The sequence below is a fragment of the Aulonocara stuartgranti genome (genome assembly GCF_965226115.1).
Source record: "Aulonocara stuartgranti genome assembly, chromosome: 7".
Taxonomy (NCBI): domain Eukaryota; kingdom Metazoa; phylum Chordata; class Actinopteri; order Cichliformes; family Cichlidae; genus Aulonocara; species Aulonocara stuartgranti.
In genome coordinates, this window is record NC_138945.1 from 27,961,316 (window position 1) to 27,984,056 (window position 22,741).

Genomic DNA, 22,741 nt, shown 5'->3' on the forward strand with positions numbered 1-22,741 from the left:
TTGTTTTGTTGACATGGTTTGATGTGAAATTTACGTTAACTGCACTAATGAGAGACACGAATATGCTCGCTCCTGAGCCGTGTTTCTTTGATGTGTGACCAGTTGGTATGGTATGAGACTATTGAAATGAAACAGCGTGAAAACTGAGGAAATGATAAACAAGACTGACATCAAAGTCTCCAGGAAACCGCCTGTGATTTAACACCACTCTTCCCCACAACAAAAAAAAGCGAAAAATATGGGCTCAACCACACTTTTAAGCTGCAATAAACAACTCGTTAATCTTTCATTAGACTATGGAAGACAGAAAGACGATGAATGCAGTTTAGAATGATTCAAAGCCTTCCAGAAACACTGAGACACATACGCCTACAACAGTTGTAGGCGTATGACAGCTGACAGGGCTTGACTTAAGACACACACCATTTTTGAGGACGTACTCACAGAAAGAGAGAGCATCACAAAGTTGAAAAAGACCCACGGTCATACACAGACAGATGAACAGGGTCAGAGTCGACAGCAGAGACAGTCAGTTTGTACGTGTGAACGTGCGATTCTACGAGTGTCCACAGATTTGATTTTCCTGTGTTAGTTGGCCTTGAACTGCCAAAATCAGGAAGTGAGCTGTAAGACTGCAGCAACAAAATGTCATCTTATTTCAAGGGAGAGAGAGAGAGCGCGACAGCACTGTGACACCTACTGTCCATGAAATGTGACTTTCATTTTCAACTGACTACAAACAATGAAACAATGATAACCTTATGTGGATCTTATTAGGTCGCTTTTCAGTTCTGAATACTGGAAATCTTGAGATGATTGTGGTAAAAATGATTATTTGGGGATTTTTATAAAGACTTTAATACTGTAATATCATTTAGTAGGGTCTTATTTATTTATTTCTCTACATTTTATTGCAAATGCAAAGTCTCTGACTGCATTCTTAAGGATTTGGTGGGTTGGCCATCACTGACCACTCAAAGAAAGCAGCGCTAGTTTATTTTCTGTTATATTGGTGTGTCAAACATAAGGCAAAGGGCCTAGAATTGGCCCAGCAAAAGCTCCAATTTGGCCCATCGCATGGACTTACAATTGTATTTTCTTTGTTTTTACAGCTTTTACAACATTCATACTACATCAAAGTAACTGAGTAAAGGAAAAACTGTTTTTTTTTTTTACCTTTCTTTCTTCTGTTTTATAATTACACCCCTCAAATTTACACATTTATTTTCTTTACAACTTAAGCCCAAAGAGTAGTGCTGATGGATTACTTTGATTTATTCTGATTTACTCTTTCCTATACAGCACTTCTTTATCATGTAGAGAAACTGAGACATACTGTTGAAAATTCATTTTAATATCCAGGGATTAAATGTGTAGTCACACTCGACAGAAAGAGAACTTTCACTGCTATTAAATCGCAGCTACTCTCCTTTAGATGCTTGCTTTTTGATGAGATCTGGCAGATCTGGGAAAACAGCGTTTCGTTCCTATGCACCTTGTACAGGGAATACTTTACAGAAAGACCTCCATTTAACATGCCACTACCTATTGATGCATTCAAAAACATAATAAGGAAAGCAGTGAAGAAGACTTGTGGGCGTTTCTTTTGAGAAGCCATTTAATGTTTTATGTTATGGGTATTTTGACATTATGGACAATGTTGTGGATTTATATTTTATGTTTTATTTGTAGAATTATTATTTAGATGTTTTGGGTTGAGAGATTGTGATCTCAATGCGACTTCCTAATAAAATACAAGTAACACAAGGATACGTCTGATTTAGCCTCAGTCAACTCATACTCTTATGTCAAAGTGTTGAATAGCAGACCTTTAGTGTTTCATGAGAAATGCTAAGTGGCTTTCAACTTCTTGTGAGTCACCTGAGTGTGGAAATTCATTAATGACAGGGCACGAAGCCAACTCAAGCTGTAATCAATCTGACAGTCAAAATGTGATTGCTCAAAGGGACGCATGGATGATTTCTGACCGCACACGTAATGCACTGACCGAAATTTATTCTCACAATTTTCATTTCTGTTGTCCTGTCAGACTTAATTTGTGGTTAACATCTGTAATAGACACTCTTGCATATGGATGTCAGGTTGATATTTAATTTATGTTGTTGCCAGCTGATGGTGCTGGGAAGCAGCGTGACTTAATTTAAAATATGGACTCTTACAGAACCAGGTCAGGCTTTTTTTGTTTTGTTTTGTAAATGCTAGAAATAGAAACTGACAAAACTTATCAAGCAAAACATTCGCTGCTTGCAAGCATGTGCTAATAATATTTGTCTACGAGGTTTAAAACCTTTTTAAAAGGGAATGTTTTTGTGCTCATCTCACTTTGCTTAAATGCAAAGTTTTATGTCAACGTCCCAACATTCACGACTGCAAATTTTGCTACATACAAATTAAAAGTCACCTATTAGGTTTGTCCTTATTTTTCTTATCCAACTACAAGGTGGATGTCCATATTAAATGTTGCTTAAATGTAGTATATGCAGAAGTAATCTCTGTGACCCAAAGGGTCAGACTTGAAGCTACGCTGAAAGCTTGGTTTGCAAAGGTTCCCCCCCCCCATTATCAAGGTGGGGTAAGTAATTTTAGCACAGATTTCCTTATATGTTAAAAAACTTGACTCTGGAAGCCCGATGAGAGAATGTTAAAACCTCCCTATTTAAGTGTTTGTAATCTGGTTAGCTTGAAAAACAACATTTTCTCTCTAACTATTTGCGTTTGCTCCCTGCAGCTGTCAGCAACTCTTTGTTGGTGTCTGTTTGTTTGTCGTTGTGTGCACATGTGTGAGACTGCGTAAACTCACTCTCTCTGGGTTCATGAGGAGAGTCATTCTTGACAGGGGTGGGATCACTCCAGGAACGGCTGAAACTCTTCGATCTACGTTCAGCGAATGCTAGTGCAGGCGGGGAGAGAGAAACCTGCAAACTGGCTGTTTCTGCTATACACTCACCATCTTCAACACATGAAAGCGCAAAGGTGGATGGAGGAAGTGCACAAATGTAGTGTAAATACGATGGCATCTCTCCTCTGCACAAACTGCCTACATGTACAAACGAACAAACACGTACTGTACAGTAGACAAACAGTCATCCTCTCCTCGCTCCAGTTTCTATATCCTACCAGCTTCACTGAGCTACTCTGCGATAAAATCTGTTCTGCTTTGAACAGTAATCACTGTGCTCTTAGAATATCTTTAGACTACATGAAAGTGTTTGATACAGTTAATCAACAGTGGTCCTCAGGGCATCATATTTTTTGGCTTGTGTGGATTTTCAGGACGATGGGTCCTGACTAGGGATGGGTACCGGTATCGGTTCTGACATAAACGGTAGTAACCAGACCGAAAAGCAGCGCACATTTCAGTGCTTTATTTCGGTGCTTTTCTTACCTGAGCTGTGATACACTTTAGATTCTCGCCAATCATTTTAGATTTCCGAGGATAGTAGGCGGGCCCAGGTACGTACGTTCTTGTAGAGCAGAGCTACAGATTAAAAATACCCAAGGCGAAGCGGTCAAAAGTCTGGCTGTACTTCACAGCAAAATATGCAAACTCAGCAGCCTGCAACAAGTGCTTTAAGCTGATACTGTGATACTGTCAAACTCTCAAAGGAGGTAACACCTCAAATCCGATGAAACACCTGGCGACGCATAGCGTTTTTTTAAAAAGCCGAGAAATGTGCCGTATTTGATAGCTTGCTGCAAGACCTCACGCTGTGCACATCTACTGCGGGTGTGGTGCCTCGGACCGGAGTTAGCAACATCCCCCAAAAACTGGAGGAGTAGAGTCCTGGCCCCTAGCCCTGCCAGTGTAGCAGAAATGATGACGGATGATGATGGCAGCAGCAGCAGTTCTTCTCTGCGTGAGTAGCTAATTTACGTTGAGTAGGCTAACCACGTTATTACATTAATGCATGTAAGCTGAACTAGCAAACATCATCATAGCTACATGCGGCTGTCCTCTTGTTTGATGGCAGATACTCCCTTCACCCTGGCCAAAAAGGCTAAAATGACCAAAGAAAAAGTGGAAAACAGTTAAACATGAGAGGTGTTTGGCCAAAGTTTGTGGTTTTTCCATTGTTTAAGCACTGCTTCCAGCCAAGAATGATATCATATATGCCCCATAGCTGCAGAAAAGGCTAACAAACGGCACCGTTTCAAAAGTACTGGTTTGGCACCGGTATCGGATAAAACCTAAACGATACCCATCCCTAATCCTGACTTTGTTCATGTTGCTTCTCACATCAACGTCTTCATCTTTTCTTTTATAAGGAAATTCAGAGGCTCAACTTTTTTAATGTAATGATTTAAACGTGTCCTATTCTATATTCTTAGCACAACAAATACAGCTTTGTGTATTTTTTAAGTCAGAACCAAACTGCAGGTTAACTAACTATACTCAGGTTAGCTTGGGCCTAACAAAACGCTCATGTGTCCATGAAGAGAGAGAACTTGAGCCACCCTACATTTATTTATTTTTTGCTTCCATTGTCAATCTGTGTGAAGGAGGTGAGGGGTTGTTGGGGAAAATTGATGGAGCTATGAACACCGAAAAGTATGATGATCAGATTTTGAGCCAACATGGAGTACAATCCGGGAAGCATCTCACTGGCAACAGCTTCATTTTTCAGCATGATAGCGATCTAAAACACACTGCCAGTGCGGTAAAAGCATAACTAGTTAGAAAAACACACACAGTGGAATAGTATCAGCCCGGATGTCAACGTTATTGAAGCAGTGTGGGATCAACTTGATAGAGAATGGAACAAAAGCAAACCAACATCCAAAGAAAAGCTTTGAATGTCCTTTACGAAAGCTGGAGAACTATTCCTGAAGACTACTTAAAGAAATTACAAGAAAGTTTTCCTAAGCAGCTCACTATGTGTTGAAGAATAAAGGTGGTCACACCAAATACTCTGTTTTTGCCTTATATATAAATGGAAACATATTTGCACATATTTCAATAAATCGTTGCGCCTTTTTCCTATTTTCTGAGCAAAATATAAAGAAATGAGGGATAGCTCAAGACTTTTGCACAGTACTGTAGGAATGTGAGATCACTTTCCCTTACAGACATCAGCATCAAGATTTGGGGATGTCATATATTTCTACAGTGAAAGAATCAGGAGATGGTGTCATGTTTAGGTTTTAGTAATGGCTTCAACAGAGACTTTAAAGATTCTTTGATTTTCATTTAAGAAAGATGGCTGTATTAATTTTGAACGTTCACATGGATTTATGAGTGCTGACAGAAATAAAAAGATCACCATTTTTAGCAGAGCACACTGTACGTGTTTTCTTTGTACTTCCATATTTTCTAAAATCATAAAAGACAAAACTCTGGATGAGTCAATCCAATCTATCAAGTTTCTTGAAAGGTTGCAGTCACAGGAGTCTAAGATCTCATTTGTCTCACAGACCCGTCTCAGTGATGCCCCGCTCACTATTTTTAAAAAGAAAAACACACACTTTTCAATCACCGCAACCCATTGCCTCATTTTTTGCCTTTTTAAAAGTATGTAATTTATTTTTGTGTGTGCTTTACGACAAAAACAACCAAAAAAACAAACATTTAAAGTGCTGCAACTAGAAAGCACGTACTGTGCACAGAGACACACACACACATAAATACACATGCACAGTCATATCGCTGACTTATCAAACACACACTGATCAATATATAATCTTCAAAGAGAGACAATATGCTGATTTAAAAAAAAAAAAAATCCCAGCAAAGCAGCAGCAGTGCTTGGTGCCACACACACAGGCGAGAACACGCCAAAATAAACAGGAAAACAAAACACTTGTGATGGCGGGGTGAAGAACATCACAGTCAATTTGAGCAAACATATCAACCACACACATCTGACTCACTCTGTGCTTTAAGCCTTCTGCTGCCCACCATCCGAAGATGCTTCCGGAAGTTCCTGTGGGTAGCAAAATCAAAGTGGAGGAGGGATAACAGAGGACAGAGGAAGGACCAAAATGTAAAGAAGAGAAAGGGGAAGCGGTGGGTGGGGAGAAAAAAAGTCAGGCAACACACAAAAACACACACATTAGTGTCACGCATCTATTTATAACAGAGGTTTGAAAAAAGAGCTAATTAGGTAAATATATATTCATTTACTTGTCAGCGTGAGTGGTCAAAACAGTGCTGTGGGAGTAATGTGGGCTACCACATGGTGACAATACCTCTTTTTATGCTTTTTTTTTTTAGATTGTTGAAACGCACAAGATTATAATGCAACAGCAGCCAGAAGGGAAACCCTGCTCAGCTCTCATCTGAACAAGACATTAAAGCTTCAGAAGTAGCTTTTTTTGGTCAAGTTAGCATAGACCTAGTGAACAATTTATGGAATAATGTCCATGACATATATTGACCATGTCTAAAGTCTTTAGGAAATACTCCTCCTCTGCAACCAGTGTGTGATTGGTGCAAAAATGGTTTTTACTCAGTCCGGTTTATCAATATTAGTGGTGGAGTTTGTTAACAAGTTTAAAGCAAAAAATCAAATAAATAAAAACACAAATCAGACTAAAATTATAGCACATGAAAAGACAAGAAACTCAGATATTTCAGGTAATACTGAACTAAATGGGCAACACACTTGCATAGTACACACAGCAGGGACATTGCTAACCCTAACACTGAAAAGAAAGAAGGATGATAGTTATGCATCTATTTTAAAAGGTTCACCATAAAATGCTTAAAAAGGTACATACTTTCATGAAACTATAGATAAAGGACATAAACGCGTGCTTTATATATTATAAAAACTGTGGTATGAGTCAGAGTGTGGCTTTCAAAGAATTTGCCAAATGAGTTGTCAATCAAATGTCATATTAAATAACCAGAGATACACATATTTGATATTTAAACTGTCTTGTACACTGAAACATAATGTGTGACTGGTGTTGGTTTTGACCCATCTAAAACCAGATCATACACACATAAACGTTCATACTAGCCTATGAGTAAGTAAATATTGGAGATGTTGCATTACCATGCACTGTTTGGAAGCGTTTAATCTTCTTAATAGCAGCAAAGTATTATGGTTTGTGTAGACTTTGTGGGTGACTTGCTGCCTGATCCTGACATAATGTTCTATGCAAGAGTCCCAGATAAACATCCTTTTATCTTTCTGAGCTCCTCCCATGTCCCCTCTACACTCAGTGTTGATTCACTAAGCTACCAGTCAACACTCATTATTAATGGTCTCAGCGTGTGGTTGTGTGTGGGGAAATATATGCGTGATTGTCTGTTGGTAAAGCCTATAAATATAGAAGCAGCAGAAAGGGGAAAGAAGTCTTTAGAGTCTTCTTTCCCTTGATTTACTTCTTTAATAATGTCAGGAGAATAACTTATTCATGGTTTGATTTTGCATGTTTGTACAGCTAACTTCATCATCTAGATCTAGTGTAACATGGTCTAAATTAGAAATTAAATATAGTGCATATACTTATCACAGAAAAACTATTTTGTTTCCTTTAGTCCTAGATTATTAAAATGATATGTGGTTCATTATTGCAGTAGTAAACTGTAAAATTTGCAGACTAAATTGCTGATTAAATGAGCAGAAACATAATCACACCACCTAGTTAAATAAGTGGAAAATGAATAGATGCTATCACACCTGCAGTGTCTTAATTTTGTGCAGACAACAGGGATGAAAATCACAGATATAAAGTGAACACTTTTTTTAGTAATGATTATGGAAAGGACTTCCTGGCTTTGTTTTTCCCTGTGTTTTGGAAGTAACACTAGACTCTTATGGCATTTTTAACGTCTATATATTTTTGATATTTTTGCTATAACACATAATAATGATGCAGTTTTAGTTCAGTTAATAGTGAAAGTGAATGTGGAGAATTCCACGCAATAAAAATCAGATTCGCTGTCTCTTATAAAAAGAAGATGGGTCAGACTGCTCTGCTCAGACACCTGTGGCTGTGTGGCCATGTTATACACATATTCAGAGCTAGTAGTAGAAAGAAAACAGAGCGTTTAGAACCGTCTCAGATGTCTATCTATCGATCTGTCTGCTTAACGAAACAAAAAATATAGAGAAAATAAGGAACGGTATAAAAAAGCCCACGTAAACAAGCCACAAAGCAGCTGTAATAACTCAGAGAATTCAAGAGTGAAAGTAAAAATTGGAGCGATTAGGCATTGAAATGGTTCCTTCACTTTTCCTTGCTTTTGTTTATAGTTTTATCTTCATTATTATTATCTCATAATATAACAAACAAAGTGGAAAAATTTGCATTGAATCCACTGCTTTCACTGGTTTTTAACAGAAACCCTGCGTGAAAATTGCCTTGTTATACGAATAATTCTTTTGTGCTGTGGTAGAGACCAGATTTACCCTAATGTGAATACATTTTTAAATTCTGTTTATATCAGCAGACTGTGATATGGATGATTATTTAGAGTTCACCGTGGGCAAGAAAATACAATAAATCCCATTCTTAAGCCAGCACCACTGCAACATCTCCATACAGAAGCTTTCACTGAGCTGTTTCAGAGTTACAGAAAGGAAATGATGAAGAACAAAGTCAATCACAAAGAGTATTGTGTCATCAAGAGATTTCATGTCTCATTTATAAAATATATAATGTTCCCTGTCCACAAAGCAGGCATTTTCTAATGCATTCACTTTGAGGTTGGTTTTGTTTTTGATCTGTTTCTGTTGTTCAAATACCCAGTTAGAGTGGATAAAAAGCCACAATGGAGAAAGAAAAATAAACATGCATTTTAATATTTTGACAGCCTTAGGGTAAAGAAAGCCTCAATGTGCTAAAATCCATATTTTTAGAATAACACTTTGAGACAGACACAGGATGGATTTTTGTGTGTTTTAGAGGTAAACTGCCCCCAAAAGTTTGTTCTGCAGTTTATTTTCCCTTGTGCTCAAATCACACATTTCGATGAAACAACACGCAGCTTTAATGACATTGGCACTGCAGATGGATAACACTCAGATGTCAAAGGAATCGAGATGTACTGCCTCGTGTCGCAGACGCCATCTGCCCCTGTGTGACAGAGTATCAGGGCCCGGGTGAAACAGGTTCTGAACTTGCAACTAAAGTCATTTCTCCATGTTGCAGAATCAAAATTTTTGAGGTAAATAAACACATATTTATAAAAACAATATCATCATATTTAAAATGTAGCTCTAATAAAGCAGCCTGTGGTGTACTACAGATTTAAATGCTTAGGTGCTTGCAACTATACAAAATATTTCTCAAATTAATTCAGACAAATTGCATACAACTTATCTACAAAAACAAAAATAAGTTGTCCATGTAGCATATCTTCAATTTTCCAGCCTTACACTGGAATAAAAGTTTGATTCATTCTGGCTTTGAAATTGGGGCATTGTGAGGCGATCCTTTTCTGGTTCTTTTAAAACCTGATGTCCTCACACCTCGTGCGCCATGTTCCAACTATTTGGCTTACACAGATTAGATATGGCTGTAAATAAGCAATAACAGAACCATAGCCAGAAATGAGCGCCAAAAACTGTGCCTGAGGAGGGGAGGGGGGATGCTTCGTACCTCTGGATGACTTCTGCTGACTCCTGCTCCCTCTCTCTCCTTTTTCTCTGCACAAATCCCCGGAAAGCCCTGCCATGATGTGGCACAGTATTAAAGGGATGAGAGAGGGAGAATGCTGGCATAGTGAGGGGTAGGACAGTGCAGGGAGGCTGATGCCACGGCTTTGAGCTGCAGGGGTTTTTGGGCTATAAAGAGGATGCTGTTGTAGGTAGACAGCAGATAGCCTTGACTAAAAAGACCAGCAAGGTAAATAACCCCATGTGCCAGTTTGCATCTATAATAATCCATCATCCCATAGAAATGAGTATCTTGTCACCTTAAGTGACTTTTCAAGTGTTACACTTTTCAATTCTTAAAGAAATAGTTTGTTTTGGGGGGAATTTTATACTTTTTTACTTTTTGTACCATCCCAGAATCAGTTCCGCTTTGCTTCTAGTGCACCCTTCTTTGCATTTTAATGTTATGTTGAGTTTGGAGTATACACTATACTTAAATCAGCTCTTGCAGGTATGTGAACTCAAAAAGCAGCTACACTCAAATACATGCACGTTCTTCAGTACTTTGGGTATTTATTCACAACATGAGGTACATCAATTTTTAATGGAAACATTTCTTGACATTAAAACTATCTTCCCCTAGCAAGACCTCTTAGAAAAGAAGGATTTTTCTTTTTGTGGAGGCATGCCATTCGTTCATATGAACTACTGAGAAACTTGAGTGTGTTCTGACTAGCAGAAAGTCATACCACTGGGCTCACACTGGACTTCCATGTGTCAAAGTACAAACGTGGTGTGAAATGTACCACTTTCAATGTGCGATTATGTCTTCAACAGTCTTAATTGTCATTTGAAAGTGTGACCCAACAATTCTGTGAAACTGATTAACATTTGTCCAAATCAGAGTTTTAGCTAGACTACCTTTAACCAGTGATACCCCACTGTGGGCACTTCACATTCTGCTCGAGTAAATAAAAATGAATGAGTAAAATCCCCCTCAAATAACATGCCCATTTAATGAAGAGGTGTGGCTTTACTTTCTATGTTTGGGAAAGAAATCCCATTTTAAGAAAACAAAAAAACAAACCCCAAAACAATATTGTGTTAATCCACTTCCACCAGACTGGCACTTCATGGCACCTCAGCCATAAAACTGGTCAGAAGTATCTCCAATTTTAGCTAGTTTACCTAGTCAAGTATTGATAATACAAAACAACAGAGTTGATCTTGGATATGTTATTTACAGGTTTTTAGAAATAGCACAGAGTCACATGAAAATGAAAGTTTTCAAAGGTCTCTATGCTGCCCTTTTAAAAGCTAAGTACACCCCAATGACTCAAAGGAGTTGTGGAGGAATTTTGGCCCATTCTTCTTTGCGAGGTTGCTTTAGTTCGTTATGGTTACCAGCCATTTGTTTTTGCACAGCTCTCTAAAGTGCTACCACAACATTGCTACTTACTTTGCCTGGGATGATTATCTTGTTGCATGAACTAAATTTGGCTAAGGTTTAGCTCTAGGACACGTGGCCTAACATCTAGAACACTGGTTTACTGATGAGTTCATGGTCAACTCAGTGAGTGCAAGATGCCCAGGTCCTGTTGCAAAAATCATCTTCCCTGCACCACCATGCTTGACAGTTGCTATGAGGTGTTTTTGCTGGTATGTTGTGTTTGGTTTTCACCAACATGTGCCACGTGCCACTGTGCATTATGGCAAAACATCTCAAGAGTCAAACCTAGGCCTGCTGCCATGGCAACTCTTCCAACAAGCCATACTAGTTCAATCTTTTTCTAATTGTACTTTCATGAACTTTGACATGTAACACGCTAACAAGTCTAATTAACTGATTAATCTAATTGTGATTAACAGCACTTTCCTGCTACTTACCTCCTTGATTTCTATGGAAACAGTAAGGGTGTACATAGATTTTCATAGACTACACAGATATCTTTGAAAACTTTCTCTCTCAAATGATGATATATTTAATCATACATACTGTTTAGTACAATCAGTTAATTTGGGGTTTTTATATTTTTATAACAAATACTGACATCAGGACTGAATACCTTTGTGCTTACAACTGAAGAGTGGACTGTTTAATAAAAACCTGACATGTTTTCAGTGTTAAGTAGCAGCTCGGGTTAGCTGGGCTTAGTTAGTCACAGTGTGTTGCAGCAGGAAGGGGTATGTAGTATGAAATGTTAAGGTTCTGGCTTGGTTAAGCAGTGTTAATATGTTAGCATTTATCTTATCGCTGAAGCTAGTTAGGAAGCTTTTGCACACAGCACATTTCTTACAGGCTATTTATCTATCAAAGTTTTATGGAACTTACTGAATACAGCCAAAAGTTGCATTTTACTGGAAGACACTTGGATTGAATTTTTGCACTATAAATACTTGTTCTTGTACTTATGAAATCTCTCAGACACATTTAGTTCCAAACATGGCTGAAGTCAGCCAGCACAGATTTAGTGATAATTAGGAAGGCTGTGAAGAAGGATTAGAGCACCAACATAACTAACACAAATATCTTAAATGGCCAAAGTCCCTCTATTGCTGTGACCTAGACGAGTGTGTGCGTGCCAAACTGGTAAAACTGCAGGGCGCATGTGAGCTGCCAGGGTTTAGGTCAGCCAACGCACAGACATTTTCTGTACTTGAGCTTGGCAGGCTTACTCAGCAGCACTGGATTACACCGGACTTCCCTTCTGTCACATTTTTAGCCATTTTGAGTTTTTACATGAATTAACATTATTTGTGCTGACTGCGCTTTATAGTTGTTCAGAGAGCTAAACACGCAATATTAAATGTATTTCAGTTTTCATATTATTTGAGAGCACTGCGCTACATCCTGCTTGGTTCTCTCTTGTAATGATTTATTTTCTTTAACTCAGCGCAACAAGCAGCCCGATGATGAAGGTTAAATGATAGCATCTAAGTTAAGGAACAGCAGTTAAGGACGAGGGATTTAGATGAGGAAAAAAGAAATCAGGCAGGGAACAATACTCACGAGATCCTGTTTGACGGTCCCAAGATTAATTAGCATGCAAGAAGAGAAGCAAGAAAGAAGAAGAAACAGTTAAGGCACCAGAGAGCACGGAGTCTCAGAGAGGCAAAGAACAGAATCAGAATGAGACAGAGGAAGTTTATGTTTAATCTCCATGTGTAAAAACTAATAAAGTAAAGCCATATTAGTGCCGTAGGTTTGCATTTAATTATAGAATCAAACAGCTTTTGCGGGATATGTGGTTGAGTGTGACTTTGGGCTCAACAGATGGTGCAACAAGCATCTAATACAAGGTGAAAGGCGAAAACACAAAGTGAATGACTTAAAAAGAGGTAAAATGACAGTGAAGGGGAGAAACAGTTTGCTGGAAACGGTGGGAGATTCTGCATATTTTAATCAGAAGTTGTGACAGTAGAAATATTCTGCAACTGCAGGTGTTTTTGAGAGATAAATTCATGCACTTACACAAATAGGTGCACGCGTTTTTATTCAAACGTGCTGACTAATATTCCAGCTCGAATGCACATGCAGCATTGATTTTACGGCCCTCAAAAGGGGTGTTTTCAGGTTTTCGTGTAGACTAGTAATATGGACAACGATAAATATGATGATGCATATGAGATGAGAGTGATCAGTCTAAGCATTTCTTTTATTCTTCTTTGAAGAAAAACTTGTAGCTGATTACATTTTAACCAAAAGGAAATGTGAGAATTAACAAAATAGTCACTATGATGGATGTCCTCCTTAAGCAAAACTTATAATAGTTTGCAAGTTGATTTTTAAACTTGCTCACGGGGAAGTCAATGGCAGCCTAGAAGATAATAAATCAATTAGAAAATCCTTAATGTTAAGTATGCCAGTAATGGTCTGTTTCTAGGCAGTTGTATAAGACATTGCCATGGTACGTTTACTCTGACCTTTCAAACAGCAGATCTGGCATAATTGTGACTGTGCATGTTTGTGTACGTGTGTGCACAGGAACTGGACACTCACGCCTGCATGGTTGTTGTAGCAGTTTGAAAGGTGAACATATTTTCCTTGGGGAACCAGTTGGTGTCCTCTGCAATTAGAGAGAAAAATGAGGTTTCCGAGTTTAATAGACAGAGAAAAATAGACCATATTGGCAAATGTCGTAGTAAATTTATTGGAAATATGAAATCACAAAACCAGCACCAGCACTTCACAGTCCAGCACTCCACAAATGGAGAGAGGGAGACACAAAGGAAGAGACAGCAGAGGAAAGAGACGGGCAGACGAAGAGTCAAAAATACAGATCACCACGTTACAACATCAAACTCTCGATCCCCTCCAGACCTGAGAAGAAATAGATTTGAAGTAATAAATATAATATTAGCTTATTTTAATGCAGGCATCCGTTATTTTTGTTTTGTTTCCTTAGACTGATAAACACTGATAGCAATAAGTGTTATTTCTTGACATTTTATGAAGGGCTTATTTGTTACTTGTTTTATACTCAGGTATTATAAATAGAGTTTATATGGAATCTTAAGTTTAAAAAAAAGTAATCTGATGGAGAAGATTTTCGTGAAAACTACCAAAGGTGTGTTTTACTAGTGATTTTATAACCTACATTTGCACTATTTTTCATCACTATAACATCCTTCATTCACTCGTCCATTTTCTTAACTATTCATCAAACCACACACCAAGCTGGAATCACCAATTAACTTAACAAGCATGTCTTTGGACTTTGGATACAAACCCATGTAGGCACAGGGGGAACATCAAGTCTCTACATGAAAGGGAAGACAAGAAGCTTCTTACTGTGAGGCCACAGTGCTAACCGCTGCACCACTGTGCCGTCCTTTAAACGTCATGAATTAAAAAGATGAATTTTTGTGGAGAAGTCTCGAGCCAATCCTCATTTTCTTTATGTTTTGCTTCCAAGAATTCATTGTAATTTTTAGAGCGGTCTTGAACAATAGTTCTCTCTTGTTTCAGTCCAGTGCTTATACCTGATCATTTCAGAGGAATGCTTTATTGTTGTTTGTTAAGCCACTTAACATTGATCTATTTATCACCCCAACATTAAAAGGCACCTAAGTAATGAACCAGAGCTGCACATAACAGACAATTTTATTCAGATAACTTTAACTTCAATCTTTAGGCACTTTATTACAAGAAGCCTGCCAAAAAGACCATGTTGGTTTCCATTTCTTTCATTGGATCTACAAATAGTATTTTGTACACCGAGACAAGTGTAATTTGTTGAAAATTTGCAGCGTGTCATTGAAAATTTAAGAAACTGGACAAGTGGAGAACATCATAGGCAATAGGAGGCCTAAAAAAAAGAAAAAAAAAGAAAAGCCCTATCTAAATCAGATCAACAGTATTTTAAAGTCATGGAAACAGGCAGGGGAAAAAAGTTAAAATCAGACAGAAGAGGAGTGTCTACAGCCATCTGCAAAACACGGTGGGGGCTCTGTCATGGTTTGGGGCTTCATTTCAGCCAGTGTTGGAGATCTTATCAAAATTGATGGAATTCTGAAATCCAGTCCATTTTTAGCCACAGTGCAATACCATCTGGAAAGCTAATTGGCATTGGCCTCATTGTTCCGCATGACAGTGATCCCAAGCACACTGCCAACACCCTGCAAACTGTATACCTGAATGTCTGGATAGAAAAGCACACAATGAAACACTATCAGTCATGGATTGCCCCCCGGAGCCCGGACCTCAACATTACTGACACACAGTGGGATCATCTTGACAGAGAACGGAACAAAAGGCAGCCGACATCCAAAGAAGAGCTTTGAATGTCTTTCAAGAAACTTGGAGAACTATTCCTGAAGACTGCTTAAAGAATTCAAAGAAGGCTTTCCCAAGAGAGTTCAGGTTACGTTGAAGAATAAAGGCGGTCATATCAAGAATTGTACAAACATTTTTGCCTTATATACCATATTGCCATGTATGTTTGCACATGTTTCTATAACTTGTTGCACCAATTTTATATTTTCCCTAACAAAATATTAAGGAATGAGGAGTGGCTCAAGAGTTTTGTACTGTACTGTAGTTTCTTTTTGCCATTTTCTATTATTTTTTCTGCTTCTTTGTACTAATAAAGAGGCTTTAACTTTCAGCATAAACTGCCTTGAAGCAACTGTTGTTGTGATTTGGTGCTATACAAATAAAACTGTATTGAATTGAAGTGAATGTTTAAGTAGCTATTCTTATTGGTTTATATACAAAACATCATCACTGTTAAAGTTTACTAAAAATGTAAAATATTAATAATTACCATTATAATTATTTGCTTCACAGAGAAAATATACTCTTCTATTGATTCTGTTAGTTTGACTTAATTATATACATCGTATGTCAAATTTAAAGTGTATTTAATTTATTTAGAAATAACTACATAAAACTGAAAAAAGATCAAAATCTATTTCATCTCTGGTCCCATACCCATTCCAGCCACAGGGCTTTATGGAGAACCTTACACTACCCTCCCCCCCACTTGTTTGTGCCTTTTGAGCCTCTACCTTCCTTTGTGTCCTGAACCCTCTCACCTCTCTCCAGCCCAGTCATCCGGTCCACACTCCACATCCGCTCTAGGCGTCGGTGCTGCTTGCCTGCCTCTCTCGATGCACTCTCCAGGTCCAGGGAACCCTGGCTTCGAGAGGGAGCAGTACTGCACGACTCACAAGCCAACCCGCTACACTCCGCCTCCCCTTTTCCACCTTCGCCCCAGCTACGAATGTTGTGGGCGCTGACCGAGGTCTGCAGTGGAGGCTGAGACAGGTGATGATGATGGTGGGTGTGGTGGTGTGATGCATGATGAGAGTGAGAGCCTGCAGCGGTTAGCTGCGGCTGCTGGTTGCTACTGCTGCTTCCACTTGCCGCGCTACTTCCTCCGCTGCTGGAAGGTGGATTCATGCTCGAGACATTGTGGTGGTGGTGGTTTCCATGATGGTGCATACTATGGTGATGGTTGCTGTGATGGTGGCTGCCACAGCTGCTGGTGCCACGGCCACTGCTTACGCGATGGTACTGGGTTGGAGACGATGAGGCGGAGGAAGGGGAATTGGAAGGCTGGATCGAGCCACCCCTAGATCCTACCCCACTGCTCCCCGACTTCTCCTTTAGGACGTCCAGTTCGAGGCTCTCCTTGCTGCCCTGGCCGGCGCTCATCAGCATACCGTGCTGGGTGGTGATGGTGTACACACGTGAAGGCTGCAGTGTACACTCCACACACTTCTGCTGGTCTTCCTCCACTGAGAAGCTGCGTTCGAGGGACAATCGTGCTGGTGCCTTGTTAGAAAGTGTGATAGAAGATGGGGTTGGCTGGAGTAAGCCCAGTGGCTGTGTCACTAGGCTGGTCTCCTGTTTGTCCTCACAGCCCTTAGTTTCAGAACAGGGATGGAGGTGGTTGTTGTTGTTGGGGCCAAATGTGTCACTTGGCGACTCCGGGTCAGGACCCACCAAGGTTTCACACAGAAGATGAGCTAGAATTTGAAAAACGAAGATGGTTATAAAGACAACTAAAAGTGCTAAAGAATGAGAAATATACCAAGGTGCTAAAGAGCAAGAAAACAGAAAGAGTGGGAAAAAAATGACAAGCTGGCACAGTGGATAATCATCTTTCTTCGGTTATCAGCTGTCATCGTGACACACCAATGAGTGCTTCCTGGCATTTCAGCAGAGGATGAGGTGAGAAAAGAACTAAAAGCATAAAGGAACACACACAGGGGAGATAGAGGGATGGACAAATGACAGGATGGCAGAGACGCTGACCTGATCCGTTTCGGTTTTCAGGGTGTGTGTGGGACAGGTACTCTCCAAATGCTCGCGCTGCTCTGTGGGGACACACACACACACACACACACACATACACGACACACATAAAGACATTAAATCATGGGTGGAAAGGAGGTATGAGTGGGAAAGAAGAGAAAGGGGAGAGAGAGGAGAGAAGGGCAAGGGAATTGTAAATTATAATCCTAATTGCCTTCTTTGTAGGCTTGTGCCACCCACAGATTAAGATGGAGCCGTTTTATCTCCTCGCTCCAGGCAACCCCAGCCTGAGGGAGACAGAGTTTGAGACAACAGGAGGCGATAGAGTGAAGGATTGTTTTAGGGCGACTTAATTTCTCAGTGGGTCCTCAGTTTGCATTGATAGGTGTAATTGCAGATGGCAGACTGTGGGTGTGCTGGGATTTTTTTGTTTTGTGGCTGCACTTACTATATCTGTGAATACTTGACCTTGACAGCAACAGACCAAGATTGTTAATGTGCTGGTAGAAGCAAAAATAGATGCTAACAGGTTAATCTTTTACTCACAACTCTTTGCAGGTTACAACACTTTACAGATACACATTTAGCCACATATAGCAAAAATTAAATACCAAGGAGGGCTTCTCCTTTAAAAATAATAGTCCCAGATCTCACGGTTGATTGACACTGACCTGCTAATGTTCCTCTAGTGATTCTGTGTAATGGAAAAGGGATGAGAGAGACAAAGATGTTCTTTCAGTGTCAGTATAGGTACTCTGGAGAAATGTACTGCAGTGATAACTACAAGGAATGACAGAGGAGAGGACATGAGAAGTGAGTTAAACACTGTATGCTTACAATGAGTTACTGTGTAAGAAGAAAATACCACTGTAGTAGTTTTTACCATACAAGCAAACCACCGGCTAAGCTCTTGAAATATGCTGTTTATAGTTTCAACTTTCCAACAGCAAGCTCGATGAAAAAGAAACCACCTACTGCTCTATTAAGGGATCTATAATTCAGCCCATTTTAACACTTAATGTTTTTAATGTATTAATTTTACTTGAACACTGTCAGCTGACTGTATGCAGACTTTAAATGCTGAGTTTATCTCTAAAATGGAAGCATTATGCATATTATATTTATTTTTAATAATAATCTGATGTGTTCACAATATCAATATCAGTTATACTAACATACTAGTTACACTAGTACTAATTGAACACCGCAGCCCAAATGCTCCTAGTGGTTATGCTTTCCCAATACAGCTAACTGCTGACGTATCTGTGCTGAAGAATCCCTTGTATGCAGGAGAATCTGTGGGTGTACACCTCCGCCCGGCACCACCGTCAATTATTAAAGCCTGTCCAGCACAGTAAGCATACACACACATACACAAACTGACTCACACAATCTCCATCACAGAAAGAGCCGGAGTGCAGTGAAAACACTTCTCTCACACAGTTTCTTATTGAGACACAGCTCTGTATTCTTAGTGCACTCTGTGCTCTTTCACCCCTTTAACCCTCAAGGCTCCTCTTGAGACAATGCACAAAAACAAACCTGACTGACAAACCTGACTTTTCCATTTAATGATAAAACCTGACCTGTTTATAGCAGTCCATATAGGCATATTCTACAGCCTGTCATATGTGCCATACTGAAATGTAAGCAATGTAAGTGAAATAACTAGCAGTCCAGTAAGAGAAGTTAATATTCCTGTACATATTCTCACCTCTAGATATCTGTAAACCTTAAAAACTATAAAACAATTTTGTCCTTAAGTTTGACCCGAGCATAGAACCATATAATTGTGATAATATGTGTTCTGATCCACGTCCCTTCAGCCTCCTTCCATTGCTGTGATGTACAAATACTGGAATAAATAAAGAAATATAAAGCGTGGTTGTACAAATTAATGCACATTTTCCACATACAGTGGGTTTTGATAGTACTCTATTATATTGCTAATAGAACCATGCAAAAGAAGAAGATTGTGTCATTAAATGGCCAAACTTCACATGATAGAAGGGAAATACAACATTTGTGTTCATTACCTCATTACTCATTGATCAGCACAAGATTGGGAGCCTCAATTAAAAAACTGGGAGCAGAAAACAACATATAATCCCATCTTTAACCAAAGTGACATAAGTTATCTTCCTAATGGTTATGTTTAGCCCAATCCCCTGTACTGGGATATTGTCTTTCAAATAGATCACTTATCTCCTTGGTCCTTGGGTGCTACGAACTAAATCCTCTTCTGTGTGACATTCAGCCACTAAAGGTGAGCATGGACCAAAAGTAAATGTAAGTAAATTTAATTGAAGTTAATTCAATTCAATTTAATTCAACATCAAGGCACTTTATACTGTTTAGGTCTAACAATCAGACAACCCTCTATGAACAAGCACTTGGTGACAGTTGGAAGGAAAAACTCCCCTTCAACAGGAACAAACCTCGGGGTTCCACACACTGTGGAAGAGAGTCAGAGATTAATAATAACTAACAATTTTAAAATAAAATCAGTTCAGTTTTATTTATATAATGTCAAATCACAACAGTTGCCTCAAGGTGTCGTATATTGTAAGGTAAAGACCCTACAATAATACAAAGACAACAGAGAAAAGCCCAACAATCATATGACCCCCTGTGACCAAGCACTTTGGCGACAGTGGGAAGGAAAAACTCCCTTTTAACAGGAAGAAACCTCCAGCAGAACCAGGCTCAGGGATGGTGAGGGGAGGAAGACAGGACTAGGTCATGCTGTGGAAGAGAGCCAGAGATGAATAAGAACTCGTTTTAATTTAATGCAGAGTGGTGTATAAACACACAGAGACTGAAAAGAGTTAAGTGAAGAAGAAACAGTCAGCGCATCATGGGTAACCTCCAGCAGCCTAGGCCTATTGCAGCATAACTGAGGGCTGTCTCAGGGTCAGGTAATTTATATGATAAGAGTTTGCAGATGCTGTAGTGCTGATCTTTATCTCAATTAAATTCACACTAGATGTTTTTGTATTGTTCACTGCTAAAAACATTTTGAAGCGTGAACTTTTTCTCAGCTCAATGAGGGCTCAGTAGTATGTGTATGCCTCTGACCCAACCTTTCCACGCTGGGGATTTGCAGAAAGGTGGTGCGGTTGTTAGCACTGTATTTGAATCCAGCTGTTTGTAGTTTCTGTGTTCTCCCTGTGCCACGTGCTGGTCTGCACTATGACAGCTGGGATAAGCTCTAGCACAAACCAAAACCCTGAATTGCATAAATGGAAGAAAATGAATGGATAGATGAACAGACCTCAGTTCAACAAGTTTTTACTGCAAAACAAAAACCTCACACAGAACAAATTAACCGGTAATTTTAAATGTTTCTTGTGTGACCGCAGAGTCTTTTGGCTTCTACACTGTTCACTGTCAATGGTTAAGACTGCAGCTAATGTAAACCAAACCTTTGAGAGTTTGGGGGTGTTGTTGAGGACTAAGGCTCTGCACGTGCTGTGTCACCAACCAGCTCCTTTCACCACATTTCTAAAAATAGCTCACCATGCCGCTGCAGTTCTGCTACAGCAACTTCTTCTCAGAAACCCCCGACTTCTTCAGTTGTAATGGGCATAAAGCTGCGTGTGCATGTGCTTGCATACGGACATGTGAGTCTAATGGTACTTAAGGGCATTAAGAAAAAGAAATGTTTTAGTTTGTGTGTGCCTGCAGTAACAATAATCACAATTAAGGACACTTGTGATAAATGTAGTCTATACTTTAATCAGCAGGTGTCCCTCAGAACCTCTGATACATTTTCATTTGGCCCACCTGTTTTATAATTCAACAGGCTGGGCACTCTGATTAGAATCAGCAAACAATGGTGCAAGAGGCACGCATCATCCATTATACATGAGAGGAAACAGAGCTGGAAATGGATAGAGCAGAACGTCTCTCAATCATCCACTACACAAAACCTTTCTCTCTACAGTGCCGTCTTATATTCACAGTTTTGCACCAGCTTCATATGTGATACGTGAGCACAGCACGTAGGGCAGTGAGGTAGCAACTGATAAATAGTCTCCGGTGAAAAATGATGAAGGGAAGGGAAAGGAAGAGCTTGACAGTTAGATATGAAATTCGTCCTGCGTGCTCTCAGCCATGTGACCGGGGTTTGGGGAAAGAGACAAGTTAGGGAGGGGAGATTCTGAGGAGCAGGGAAGTGATTACAGCTGAGAGGAAGAGCAGTGTAGAAAAATTTGACCATATTAAAAATGAAAGAAGACTAAACCTGAGGAAAGACAGGTGGATAGAAAAAGGACATCAGTGTTTTTTTTAATTTACAATAAAACTCTTTAAATTTCAACAATTGTCATACTAACTAATGTAGTACGCTACTGTTTATTAGTACAGATGCTTAAGGTAAGCGTCAGAGCATCTGTTTTCATTGACTCTGCAGCTTAGGAGACAACAACATGAAAACGGTTGACATCCTGCTATGTTGTTGCCTACTTGGTGAGCTGCAATGCTGAAAAGTAAGCAAAAAGCATCACTTGTGTCCGTTTTCCCTGTTGCATCAACCATGTCTTGCATATTTATGATTGTGCACATCACCGTTTGGTACCTTAAGCTGTGATTATGGTTGATGCACTTGCAATTGTTTGTCCGAATTATCACACCAAGACAACCCTGTAACCATTGACTGGCAACTCAGAGAAAGAAATCATTACTTGGGTGGGAATAGCAAAAATTGAAACAGAAATCAAAGTGATTGCAGAGATTTTCTTCAAAGTTTTCTACTGAATCTCTTATATCTTCAGCCTGTTGCAGTATTCCTCTCAGTACCACCTGCAAATCTCTGTGCTCCTGCACTATTGTATCACCGAAACAGCTACAAAGATTGACCCACTCATACAATCATGTCACCAATCAGGCCGTGTGGCTGCCCCCTCACACCAGGCTAGAGAAATCAAGGGGCACACTGCAAGCCGAAATGACACCAGAAAGCAGCACCCGTCAGTCAGCTATGACTGACTGTCATACACTGAATCTAGATACGTGAAAATGCAGCATCGCCTGGACTAATGGGCCATTCTTTTGTGTCTGTTCAATATTTTCAGCTCTTTAAGTACTTGTTGTCCATGTTGTTTGAAAGATGATGTTGGAAACAGCATTTTCAAAGGTCAAATTATGTTTAATAAGATGATGATGCATCCTTGAACACGACACCAACTCCTGTCTTCAGCTGTCCTCAATTGTAAATGACTAAATCGCCTTGTTTGCACCCCACCAGTACTCTGATCTCATTATTCAATTCTTCTGTTCAGTAGAACAATAAATCTTTTTCATAATGCAACCGCACTAAAAATAAATACTTAGCTTGGATTGTTTAAACATGTTGGTTTGGGTTAAAATTACTACTATGGTGAGAAAAGGGGACATTTGTTGTCATGGT

At 39.4% G+C, this 22,741-nt stretch overlaps 1 protein-coding gene across 3 annotated transcripts in view; it reads right to left on the minus strand.

Annotated features, from left to right (window-relative positions):
• The window catches only part of nsmfa (NMDA receptor synaptonuclear signaling and neuronal migration factor a), a 45,705-nt gene that overhangs the window by 12,401 nt on the left and 10,563 nt on the right, over positions 1-22,741 (minus strand). Inside the window, exons 2-5 of one of the 3 annotated variants that reach the window (XM_082539727.1) lie at positions 17,332-17,393; positions 16,170-17,042; positions 13,570-13,636; positions 5,890-5,942 (exon numbers count right to left, since the gene is read on the minus strand). In XM_082539727.1, the coding sequence (XP_082395853.1) occupies positions 5,890-5,942; positions 13,570-13,636; positions 16,170-17,042; positions 17,332-17,393 (1,055 nt within the window). Of the gene's footprint in view, positions 1-5,889; positions 5,943-13,563; positions 13,637-16,106; positions 17,043-17,331; positions 17,394-22,741 lie in introns of all 3 variants that reach the window. The other 2 variants (XM_082539726.1, XM_082539728.1) reach the window with 2 other exon arrangements.